The sequence below is a fragment of the Moschus berezovskii genome, chromosome 8, assembly GCF_049115385.1.
Source record: "Moschus berezovskii isolate FMDL1 chromosome 8, NW_MosBer_1.0, whole genome shotgun sequence".
Classification (NCBI taxonomy): Eukaryota; Metazoa; Chordata; class Mammalia; order Artiodactyla; family Moschidae; genus Moschus; species Moschus berezovskii.
The window spans coordinates 100814155-100826408 of record NC_142467.1 but is presented as its reverse complement, the minus strand read 5'-3'; the positions used below and the strand labels follow the sequence as shown (position 1 = coordinate 100826408).

At 48.4% G+C, this 12254-nt stretch overlaps 1 protein-coding gene across 1 annotated transcript in view; it reads left to right on the top strand.

Moving 5' to 3' along the window:
* Positions 1–12254, top strand: part of CACNA1A (calcium voltage-gated channel subunit alpha1 A) — a 203883-nt gene that overhangs the window by 143681 nt on the left and 47948 nt on the right. Inside the window, exons 24-26 of the mRNA XM_088839319.1 lie at positions 5259–5358; positions 7238–7398; positions 10225–10362. Of these exons, the coding sequence (XP_088695445.1) occupies positions 5259–5358; positions 7238–7398; positions 10225–10362 (399 nt within the window). The remainder of the gene's footprint in view (positions 1–5258; positions 5359–7237; positions 7399–10224; positions 10363–12254) is intronic.

Sequence of the window (12254 nt, the reverse complement as noted above, 5' to 3'; positions counted from 1 at the left end):
CTCCATCTACTGACTGTGTGCCCTGTCCATGCAACCACCATTAACATACCATTTCATGAGTCTCCACACATGACATCACGCTCTGTGCCCATGCATCGGGGTGGCCAGCTGACACTTCTCAGCAGCTGGGGGGTCGTGATCCTGCCCTCACTGCCAAGAGTCCATCTGGCGCTGCCACTCCTCCCGCAAAGCAGGCCAGCACAGCTGGCAGAGCACCTTGGTCAAGCCACTCCTGCATGCTCAGGAGCCCAACTGCGAGGAAGCCAAAGAAGGAAGCCATTTTTTAAAAACAGGCCCTACCTTTGAAGGCATTCTTGTGTGTGTGCATAATGAACTGGAAAGAAACAGAAGGTTAGAGTGCAAGATACACAAACCTGGGTTTGAAGCTCAGTCTGTCACTTGCTGGCTGTGTGACCCTGGATAAATCACTTTGCTTCTCTAAGTCTCAGCTGCCTCATCTGGAAAATGGGTGTACCACCCTCCCACAGGCAGACACAGTGACATTCAGAAGACTCCCGTATTACACCTTATGTCATCCATCAGGTTGAGCAGAAATCACTGCTGTTGAAAGATTTCTCCAGGGACTTCCCTGATGGTCCAGTGGTAAGATTCCAAGCTTCCACTTCAGGGGGCATGGGTTCTATCCTTGGTCAGGGAACTATAATCCCACAAGCCATGGATTAATGTTTTTAAAAGTTAAAAAATAAATTTGAAAAAACCTTCCTCAATAATCCGAAAAGGAGAATCTATACCATTCCCTCTATGCACTAATTCCTAGATACATTGAGCTTTGAGAACCACTGAGGTAACGTGGAAAGGTAGCAGGAGAAGGGAAAATCCAGTGGGAATATTTGTAGGCATTAAACCATTACATTTTTAGAAATCTCACTAATTTCAAAAGCGGGGGCAGGTGAGAAATTCTGAAGAGTGTCTGTTTGGCAGTTCCACTGTTCTGTTAATAATGGCAGTCAAGTTTCTTGATCTCCAGTAATGGTTGGACGTTCATAATAAGACTGAGCCTTGATTCCAAAGATGAGTTGTGCAAGGGGCCACTGCCAGGTGCAGAGAGGTTTCCCCAGGCCCACATTTTCCCAAAAGACTCTTGAGAGTCTTCCCTTAATTTCATCCCAAATTGGAACTCCTAGCAGCCTTCTCTCTTCTTCATAACTTCGGGGGTAAAGTCAGGGCCTTAAATGTGTATCAAACCTCAGAATCCCCAAGGGAGGTTTCACAGATGAGGACAATAATTAAGGGCAACTCAAAGCAGCTGGATTCTTTCCTCTTGCTTTGTGAATAGGTACTTCCTGTTTATCTGTTTGCTTTATTCCAATACTCATCAAGCGCCCATTCATCCCAGCTGAAATGTATTAGAAAATTAGTTCAAAAACAAACACAAAAAATTAAAGGCAGTGCTGGGATTCAAACCCAGGTCTCCCCAACTCCAAAGCTCATCCCCTTCAAGACATTTTAAAAGACTTCCTTGGCGGTCCAATGGTTAAGACTCTGTGCTTCCAATGCAACTAGAGTTGCAGGTTCAGTCCCTGATTGGGGACCTAAGATCCCACATGCAGCACAGAGTGGCCGGAGGTTGGGGGGGGAGATATTCTAAAGTCTTCTGGTCCCAGAAACCCTGGAGAAAAGGGGTTTTTCTCCAGCTCTTGGCATTGACCTTCAGTGGCAAATTCACCTTTGGTAGTTGATAACTTTCTGGCTGTCCTGCGACTTGAAAATTTGGCTTCCTCGGTGCTGTTTGGCAGTGCCAGGAGCCTGCCAAGGGCAGGGGTCGGAACAGAGGTCTACCAGATGGAAGGATGGACACCATCCGGAGCCACAGGCCTGAGGCGGCTGCTCCTGGTGCCTGGGCCGGGCAAGGGCGCGCTCAGGTGTGCGTGCGTGTATGTGCGTGTTCTGTGTTCTTTCTTCTGAGGCCGCTTACGACCTGTCTCTCCCTCCGATGCCACCTCACCAGGAGCAGTACACGGTAAAGTGCCCCCCTCTCTCGTTCTTGTTCTGTCCTGTTCTCTATGCCCTGATGCAGCCATGTTGGTTCTGGGTCTGTTTCCGTAGCTTCGTGTCATTGCCACCGTCCTGTCGCTTGCAGTGACCAGAGCCCCTCAGCCTGCTCCCCAGGGAGCCTGAGCCTGGAGGGGTCTTGGCCACTGCCTGTCACCATGACCCACCATTTAGCCAAGTTCTTGGTAGAGAGTGTAACGGGCATGGAGGGCACTCTCCCCACGATCTGATTTCAGTAGGGCAGACAAGCTGGATGGGCGGTTATCAGGGGAGTGAATGTCTAACTTCCCAGGTGGGAGAAGCGCGGACATTCCAAATAGTGCGGGCTTGTGCTTTAAGAGGAATAACTCCCCTCCTCCAGGAACATCTACAGTCTCAACAAAATGACTCGAAAATCTGGCTGTTTTCTGAGAGAATACCTTGATCAAGCCATTCCTGCATGCTCAGGAACCAAACTGCCGGGAACACTCTCCTTGGTGTCTCAGCAAAAAGGATTATTTCATCCTCTCCCAAGGGAGGTGTGCCTCCTGGAAGAGAGACATCCCCACAGTGGCCACAGAGTCCATTTTAGATGAGCAGATGCGCCCCAGGAGGCGTGTCCCCCAATGTCAGCAATTTGGTGCATCAAGATTTTAGCCAAATTCAGCGCTGACGTACAGCAGAAACCAGCACAACACTGCAGAGCAGGTTTCCTCCAGTTAGAAACACAGTGTGAGAAAAGGAAAAAACATCAGCCGGTTCTGCATACAACCGAGATGTCCGCTTGCTGGACTTTTTTCCCACCCACGTAGAGTCTAAGCGTCATTGCAGTTTGCTAGAAGACCTTATGTCATCCCCATACAACCAGTATCGTTGACCTCAGAATGGCAACTGCAAAAGTGAATTCAACAAAAGTGAAACAGCTGCATTGCAAGTTGTTGCATTCAAGCTAGATTCTTTGTTAAAAGGGAAATTAGTGAGTGCTACTGAAGGAGACATTAAGGGAATCCCTGGTGGCTCAGAGATAAAGAATCCGTGTGCCAATGCAGGAGATTCAGGTTTGATCCCTGAGCCAGGAAGGTCTGGCAGGAAATGGCAACCCACTGCAGTATTCTTTCCTGGGAAAGCCCATGGACAGAGGAGCCTGGCCGGCTACAATCTATGGGGTTGCAAAGAGTCGGACATGTCTTAGCGACTAAACCACCACCACCAGGGAGGCACTAGTCACATATGAACACGTACCAGAGATTCCCTCTCTGACCAAATCAGGAAGCCTGAAAGATAACTTGAAGGAAACACATCTATTTCCCGTGCGATCCTGTTACTTGTGTCTGTGTTCTGCCTCAAAGCATCTCAGCGACTCTCCTGACGTGTCTCATGCTTTGGGGACACAGCTTTGAGATCATAAAGATGACTTCGGTTTAGATAAAGAAAAAACCATGCTCAGACTGCTGAATCCTGGAGCATGGCTGTGCCTGACAGGTTAAAATCCAGTTCTCTTTTTCTCTGAAAAGTGAGAGAAAGGAACCCTTAAAAAAAAAGTCATTAAAAATGATTCTGCACCTGGATAGACAGGCACACCATGGAGGATGTCTCTGAGGCAGCTCTATTCATGACCCAAGAGGTGACTATAGGGAGATGTTTGCTCACTGGTCCCCAAAGAACTCCAGTCTGGATCCATTCACATGTGTCCTGAAACTACACACCAGGCATGTGCTGGGGGCAGAGACAAGAACCAAGATTAAAGGGAAAATGAAGATGTAGAAGGATAAACCACAGTTCTTTCTGCCTTGGAGGAATTTTCTGTCTAAAGCCAGGGCTTCCCAGGTGGCTCAGTGGGAAAGAATCTGCCTGCCAATGCAGGAGATGCAGATTCCATCCCTGGTTTGGGAAAATCCCCTGGAGAAAGAAATGGCAATCCCACTCCAATAGTCTTGTCTGGAAAATCCCATGGACAGTGGAGCCCAGCAGGCTACAGTCCGTGGGGTCACAAAGAGTTGAACACGACTGAGCAACTGGGCATACACACACACACACTGTCTAAAGCCAGAGCCAGTGACAGAAACAAAAGCGATTCTGAATAAGCACTGGGGTTTGGCAGAACCCAGAGGCAGTCAGCAGAGACTGTTGCATGAAGGGACATTTACCTTGGGCTTTGAAGGCTGCATAGTTCTGTGAATGGAGCAGTGGAGGAACGGCAGTTCTAGCTGCAGGAACAGAAGCCAGAGCATGTGGCTGGGGTTTGGGGTGTGTCATGATCAATGGGGATGCAAAGGGAAAGGTAAGTTGGACTAGATTTGGAAGAGCCTTGAATGCCAAGTTAAGGGATGGCACTGCTAGGAATTCAGATGCTCCAGAAGGGTTTGTAGCAGGAGGGTGACATGATAGTTTTGGTCACTGTGTGCAGAAAAGGTGGAAGAAAAGAGAGACATAGAGGGGGGGGAAGCTGGGAGGTGGGTCGTGGGGGTCTAACCTGGGATGGTGGCCATGTGCAGGAGGACGACCTCTTGGGGATGAGGATGAACGTGACTGTTGGGTTTCTGGCTTGGGCAGCTGGGTGGGTGGTGAGTTCCATTAATCACAAGCCTTTGATGGCCACACCCAGTGCCCTCCTCATTGTGGCGTGGGGTAGGGGGTTGAATTATGGTTGGCTAAGGGTGTCATGGCATCTATCATGCTAGGACTCATGCCCAGGAGACCCTGGGCTGGACTTTTATGCAGCAATCTGGCAAAGATGAGCTAAGAGACCCCGAAAGAATGAGGCAGTGATTCAACATCAGCATCTGATGTTCTAGTTCTTTTTGTGCCGTGGGCTCAGGGAATATTGGGGGAGGGGTGGGGGAGGAGAGTTCTTGTTTAAATGCCACTTTAAGGACTTTATGGATCCTATTGGAAATGTGGGGGTGAGGGCATCCCACTTTCTAAAAGCTCACTAAGACCAGCTCTGAGGAGCGCACACAAGGTTAGGGTAGGGGCTAACTCCTTCATGCTGGATCTGAGGGCCCCCCACACAGTTGCTCAGGCCCAGCCCAGCAGTGGAGGGCCCTCAACAACCGCAGGAAGCACAGCAGGCCGTCTGCTCACTAACCCTTGAGCCCAGATGCAGCAGGGGAACTGGCTGCTCTTCCGCAAGGCGAGGCCACACCAGGCTTACCCCGGTTCCTAAGCTGGGAGGCTGGGGTCACGTGCGGCTGCAGGCCACCCACCACCCAGCCTGACCTTGGCTCCCTCTCTCCCCTTCGCCCCATCCTGACATCCCCCCACAGTGGCAACAGCAAAGGAAAGGACATCAACACGATTAAATCCCTCCGAGTCCTCCGGGTGCTACGACCTCTTAAAACCATCAAGCGGTTGCCAAAGCTCAAGGTGAGATCGGGGTATATGGGAGATCTACCAGGGTTGCCATGTACAGTTGAGCAGTTTGCACACTGCTCAAGGACACGGCTTTGAAAGGGATGCTGCTGCTTTTTGTGTTGGATATACTTATTACTACAACTTTCCAGTAGATGGCACTAAAGTGAGTTAATGGAACAAAATCTGTATGTATATTATGGTAATTTTCCATTAGGTGAAATGTCTCATGCAAAGTTGAGATCCCTTTTCCTAATTCCCATGAAGGCATCATGTAGATAAAACAGGGCATAACCTGAATCTGGAAAGCAGGAAACTAGGTTTCTGGTCCCACATAACCTTAAACTTTTCACCTGCCTATTCTAGGCTCCAATATCTCCTGTTCCAAAACAGCATGAAGCAGCATTTCCCAAACACTTTCTCCTTTCAAATTTAAAAAAAGGAAAGGAGAAAGGATATGAAGCTTAGTCATTCAAACACCCCATTTCAACTTGTGATGCGCCTGTATTATCTTTCTTAATGTTTAAGTCAAGTCACTTTATTTTTTTTACTTAAATGGATTTATTTTAAAAGGACATGCTTGTCAAGTTTGTCAAGTTGAAAAACCAGAATCCACTGTTCATAGAAGGTAAAATTAAATATGTGTTTAAAAAAAAAATAAGATAACTGTTCTCAAAATCTAGCCCAGAAGAGTTGCCTGACAAAGATTTTGAGTATGGATGCTTGTTCTTTTTTGCTTAAAAAATGAAAAGTATAGGGACTTCCCTGGTGGTCCAGTGGTAATGACTCCACACTCCCAACATAGGGGACACAAGGTTCCATCCCTGGTTGGAGAACTAAGATCCTGCGTGTCCTGTTTTCGTGGACCAAAAACAAAACAAACCAAACCAAAAAAAAACCTAAGCATAAAAAGGAAAAGTATAAATGTTATTAGCACAGCAACAACTAAGGAAGACTTTCTCCTTCACTCAAAAGGATTGAAAGAATTAGAGATAGAATAACTTTGCCACCACGCAATCAGTGTTACTTGGTTTATGGCTCCTGTAAGGACCTAAAAGTATTGTCTGATATCACTGGTGGTGGGCTCCTCCCCCATAGTTTGGAAAATAATGATTTGACGCCCCCTTTTTGTTGATGAATTATTCAAAAAGGAAATGTGTCTACCTTCCAAACTTGAAAACCAGCTTGCATTGAAATACGTGGAATCCAGCAGTAGTCGGTTCAGTGGCTCTTCCCGATTTTCTGGGTCACAGCCCCCTTTGAAACCCCCATGAAAGCTATGCACTCTGTCCCCCGGGGAAAGCCAGTAAAACTAACATGCGATTCCAGTAGGTTCAATGACCCTTGATGCTTACTTGTAGTTCGGACCCGCTGTGATTCATAGCAGAATGTGGCGGGGGGCGGGGGGTGGAGGGTATAGGTTGGCAGGATGATGGAAAGATTTCATCTAACCCAAGGCAGCATCTCCAGGACATGTGAAGTCAACTCGCAAATCCAGAGCACCCCCCCTAGTGATCGGTGGGCCAAAAAAAAAGGAGGAGATCACACAACTCCAGGTGCTGGGAGAGAAGGGTGACCGTGAGGCAGGGACACAGAATGGACAGGAAATGACCTCTCCACCGACGATCTCTGCTCTTGCCCTGGAGAGCCATGAGCTTACCTTGGAGAAGCTCGGAGACGTGGCCCCCATTCCCCAGGGGTTAGAATTGGAGGAGTGCATAAAAACTCAGAACTGGATGCAGCCCCCACACTTACCTCTCAGAACTGTGTGGCCGTGGCTCGTGTCCTTCTCGGTAAAACGGGAATCGTGTACTTTGATACTGTGAGCTGCTGGAGGTGGAGGCTGGGCCAGCTCCCGGCCTCCTCACACCGCCTCTCCCGCCCGACCCACCAGGCCGTGTTTGACTGCGTGGTGAACTCTCTCAAGAACGTCTTCAACATCCTCATCGTCTACATGCTCTTCATGTTCATCTTCGCCGTGGTGGCCGTGCAGCTCTTCAAGGGCAAGTTTTTCCACTGCACAGATGAGTCCAAGGAGTTTGAGAAAGACTGCCGGTAAGTCTTGACTCTTCTAGGCGTCCCCATCGGGGCTGGTGGGTGGGAGGCGATCAGAGACACCAGTCTCTTTGTAACCACAGATGGGAATCTGGCTGCTCGTTCCTCAAAAGCCAATAAAAATGCAAAGTTGGTTTAGGAAAGTTTGCTTTATTTTGGATACCAGCAACCAGGGGGTGGTGAGTCCTGTCCAAAGGCCAGCCAGCTACCCCTTCTCTGCTGAGGATCAGTGGGTAAGAACTTTTATAGATGGAGGAGGGAGCTACATGTAGAAACAGCACAGCCAGCTGTGACAGTCATCTTCAGATTGGTCACTTAATTGGTCAGCATCATCTTAATTGTTTTAAGTACAGTTAACCTTCAGTTCCAGTGTCTGTTCGCATTTCCTTGAGGCCCATTCTCAGAACCGCAGCAGCTTATGTCATGGCTACAGTCTGGTTATCATGTGTTAACGTCTTCCACCTGGGGGGGATTTCGGTATCTATAAGAGGGCTCACAGGATATGGCTCAGGATGTTATCCATAGCCCTTGAGAAGGAGCTAAAGGCCCTTGACTCTGCTTAATGACTAGACTATTATGTATCCTTCTTTGACTGTTTTCCTTTGGTTCTGCATTTTCTCACTCCTCTGATTAAACTTATTCTTTGGCTAAAATGTTTCCACAGACAAAAGACAGGCTGAGGACGTGGTAGGAGGGGGTGGACCATAGTGTCCTGTTCCATTTCATCTTGGACCTGGAAACTGAGGGGTTGGGTATTGAGGGCGGCCCGATGACAACCAGCTTGGATCTGCAAGTAGAACATCAGTTGTAGATTATGAGTCCCTGCCCCATAGCTTCATCGTGAGCCATAAGCTGGTGGCTCAACTTATGAGTCGCCACTTTTGTCAAGTAGGGGATAGCAATACCCACCTAGTTCCTTGTAGGAAACCTTTACAGGCAGATGTGTTTCAAAATTCAGAATACGGTGAGATTTTTAGAAAAATTGTGAGGCGCGTGTCCCACATAGCACCTAACACCATCAGTTGATTAAAGCAGCCTTGTGATCAAATGCAATATTTCTGCTGGGAAACATGCAACTGTTTGCACCAAATGGGATAAATAACAAGTACAGAGCCTCACATCCAGTTGGGTCAGGTGCATTAGATCAGAGATGGGCAGGTTTTGTCAAGGACCAGATACTAGCTACCTTTGACTTTCCATACACTTTCCATGACAACTAATGAAACTCAAAAGCAGCTGCAGACAATAAGTAAAGGAATCTGAATGGCTGTGTGCCTATCAAACTTTCTTTCTGGAAACTGAATTGCTTTTCATTTTTATCTGTCATGAATGAATTCTTTTGATTTGGTCTCAGCCATTCAGGGCTTCCCTGGTGGCTCAGATAAAGAATCTGCCTGCAGTGCAGGACACGCAGGTTCGATCCCTGAGTCAGGAAGATCCCCTGGAGAAGGGAATGACTACCCCACTCCAGTATTCTTGCCTGGGGAATCCCGTGGATAGAGGAGACTGGCGGGCTACACTCCATGGGGTCACAAAAGAGTCGGCAACTAAAAGCAACAACATTTTAGCAACTTAGCAACTGAAAAACATTTTAAAATGTAAACAACCACTGCTTAGCTTACAGGCCACCCAGAGACAAGTCTAGATTTGATCTGCAGACTGGAATTTGCCAACTGCCATTAGGAAAAAGAAATGTTAGGTTTTCAGAGCTTTCTGGATTTTGGAATTGTAGCTCAGAGGTTGTGGACCTGAAATCCCCCTATCTTTGGGACTGAAGCGACTTAGCCTCGGCCTCAGCCTGATGGGAAGTTCTAGACTCAGTCCAGGAAAGTGCTGAGCCTCTCACTAACCAAACGCTCAGTCAGTATTGCTTTTGTCACCAGTATAAAGGGTCATGCGCGCATTCGTGCTAAGTCATGTCCAACTCTTTGTGACGCTATGAACTGTAGCCCACCGGGCTCCTCTGTCCATGGGGTTCTCCAGGCAAGAATACAGGAGTGAGTTGCCATGCCCTCCTCCAAGGGATCTTCCCGACCCAGGGATCAAACCCACATTTCCTTCAGCTCCTGATTTGCAGGCAGATTCTCTACCGCTGAGCCACCAGGGATGCCCGTTTTACCATGTGGCAAAGGACTCCTGCCTATTTTTTTGTTGGCTGAAATTGGAAAGATCCCAGGCATTAGGCTAAGAGTCTGGGGCTAACCTTTGTATCCTACCCTGAGAAGGAGCAGCGGCTGCCTACCTTGGTCTGATGAACCCCAAAATGTGCCTTTCTCCTTCCTTGCTCTTAACCACCCCGCAAGCCTGATGCTCCCACCGTTGGGAGTAGAAGTGTTAAGTTAGAAAAGGATGTGAGTATCTCAGTCCTCTCCCCCTGGACTCAGGCTGTGGCATCCATGGATTTGTCTCCCAGTGGATGCACACACACTCCAGGGAGAAACGGGGTGTTGCTGCTTTGCAGGCTGTGGGAGGCAGTGTGGGCTGGTGGTCCCCTCCTCCTCCCCCCTCCTCCTCCTCCCCCTCCTCCTCCTCCTCCTCCTCTGTCTCTCTGGAGCCAAAGATGGGTTTCCCTGTTTACTTGTTGTTGTTCAGTCACTAAGTCATCTCTGACTCTTTTGCAACCCCATGGATGGTAGGCCGCCAGGCTCCTCTGTCCATGGGATTTCCCAGGCAAGAATACTGCAGTGGGTTGCCTTGCCCTCCTCCAGGGGATCTTCCTGACCCAGGGAAGGAACTGAGGTCTCCTGCATTAGTAGGCAGATTCTTTACCACTGAGCCACTGGAGAAACCCCTCCATTTACTAACGGTCCCCGTCTTCCGTGGCAGCGGCAAGTACCTCCTCTATGAGAAGAATGAGGTGAAGGCGAGGGATCGAGAGTGGAAGAAGTATGAGTTCCATTATGACAACGTGCTGTGGGCGCTGCTGACCCTCTTCACCGTGTCCACGGGAGAAGGCTGGCCACAGTAAGCGGGCCGGGCAGAGGGCCCCACAGGAGGGGCTTGGAGGGGCGGGGGGCCCAAGGGGGCAGGAGAGAAAAGGGTCTGAGAGCCCAGTGCCAAGAAAGGTCTGAGGGAAGGAGAGGTTCATTCCTGGCTTCCGGAAGTGGGGACAAGGCAAGATACAAAATATACTAGAGCGGCAGCCCGCACGTGTGGTTGGGCTTCGAAGGGTGAAATCCAGCCATCTCTCGGCTCGCCTAACCCTTGAGTGTATGGGTCTTCATGCTCCCAGGACAAGCACTGTTTCTGATTTGCAGAAAGGCTGCACGTAGGTAAACAGGTGGTCACATCCCCTTAAACCTCCAAGACGGGGCTGTGGATGCAACATTTTCCAAGTCAGGACCAATCCGTCCCAGACAGGGTTAGGGCTAGGGTGATATGGGTGACACTAACTCATGCCAAAATTAAAATTGAAGCCCAAAATTTAATTTTTTTAGTTTGTTTGTTTATTTTTGACCATGCTGCACACAGCATGTGGGATCTTAGTTCCCCAATCAGGGATCAAACCCACAGCCCCTGAATTGGAAGTGTGGAATCTTAACCACTTGGACCTCCAGGGAAGTCCCCAGAATTTAAATGCTTGATATTTTGTTCATCATGGGCTTTGGGGCATTTCTTTTGACTTTCTAAAATATTGCAGGAATGGGACTTCCCTGGCAGTTCAGACTTCCCTGGTGGTCCAGTCATTAAGACTTTGCCTTTCAATGCAAGGGGTGCGGGTTTGATCCCTGCTTAGGGAGCTAAAATCTCACATGTCTCAAGGCCAAAAGCTTAAAAAACATAAAACATAAGCAATATTGTAACAAATTGAATAAAGCCTTTAAAAATGGTCCACATCAAACAAAAATAAAATCTTTTTTAAAAATTGCAGAAAACACTAGACATTGGGGTCAAATGCTATTTATCTCAATTACTGAGGGGTCTGACACTCCCTGAAACTGTGTCTCAGAAAGTGCCTCGATCTCCTCACCCTAGTCCCAGCCCTCCTCCCAGCGGTCTCTGCTGAATGCAAGTTTAAGGTTTGGTAAGATTCCGGCTTGTGTCTCCAGCATCCTCACCTCCTTACCTCGCTCACCAAACACCCTGACCAACACGTGCCTCTCCGCTCACCCACACACGGTACCCACACATGTGGGACCAGTGCTTGCCCATTAGACACCTTTGAGCGAATTTTTAGATACCCTTTCCTCAACAGACTTCACTTCCATCTGTCAGAAAAGCATTGCAATAATATACTTAATGATCTCACTCAAAGAAGGCACTTGTGGCTCCCTGCCAAAAAATTGTCATCATTAACATACAAATCTGTCACGTCTACAGTGTGAATGCTGCCACTTAGATGCAGAGCCTTTGAGCAGTGCAACTGTGCAACTGTACAGAGCGGCCATGTGTACACTCATTCCCATGTGCGTTCTCATGCACCTCCTCAGTGCCCACCACCACCTGTGCTCAAATACACACACACACACACACACACACACACACACACACACCCCTGCCTCCATGACCCCCTACCCATTCCCATACATGACTACAAACCCGTTTTCAAATCCCAACATGACCCCATCTCCGTGGGTGATCTACAGCAAGTCACTTTCAATCACTGAACCTCAGTTTTCTTGTGTGCAAAATGGAGCCTGCAATAACCTCCCTGAGAGGGTTACTGGGAGAATAAATAAAAGTGTTGAATATCTTTTCCAGCACATAATAAGCCCTCCATACAGGACAACAATACTGACATTGTTGTCAGCATGCCCCAAAGACAGAAAGTGTTGGGAGGATTATGGCCTCATAAAGTAACCATTGCGACCGCCGTCAGAAACAGTGCCTGCTCTTCGTGTCTTTTCTGGCTCCTC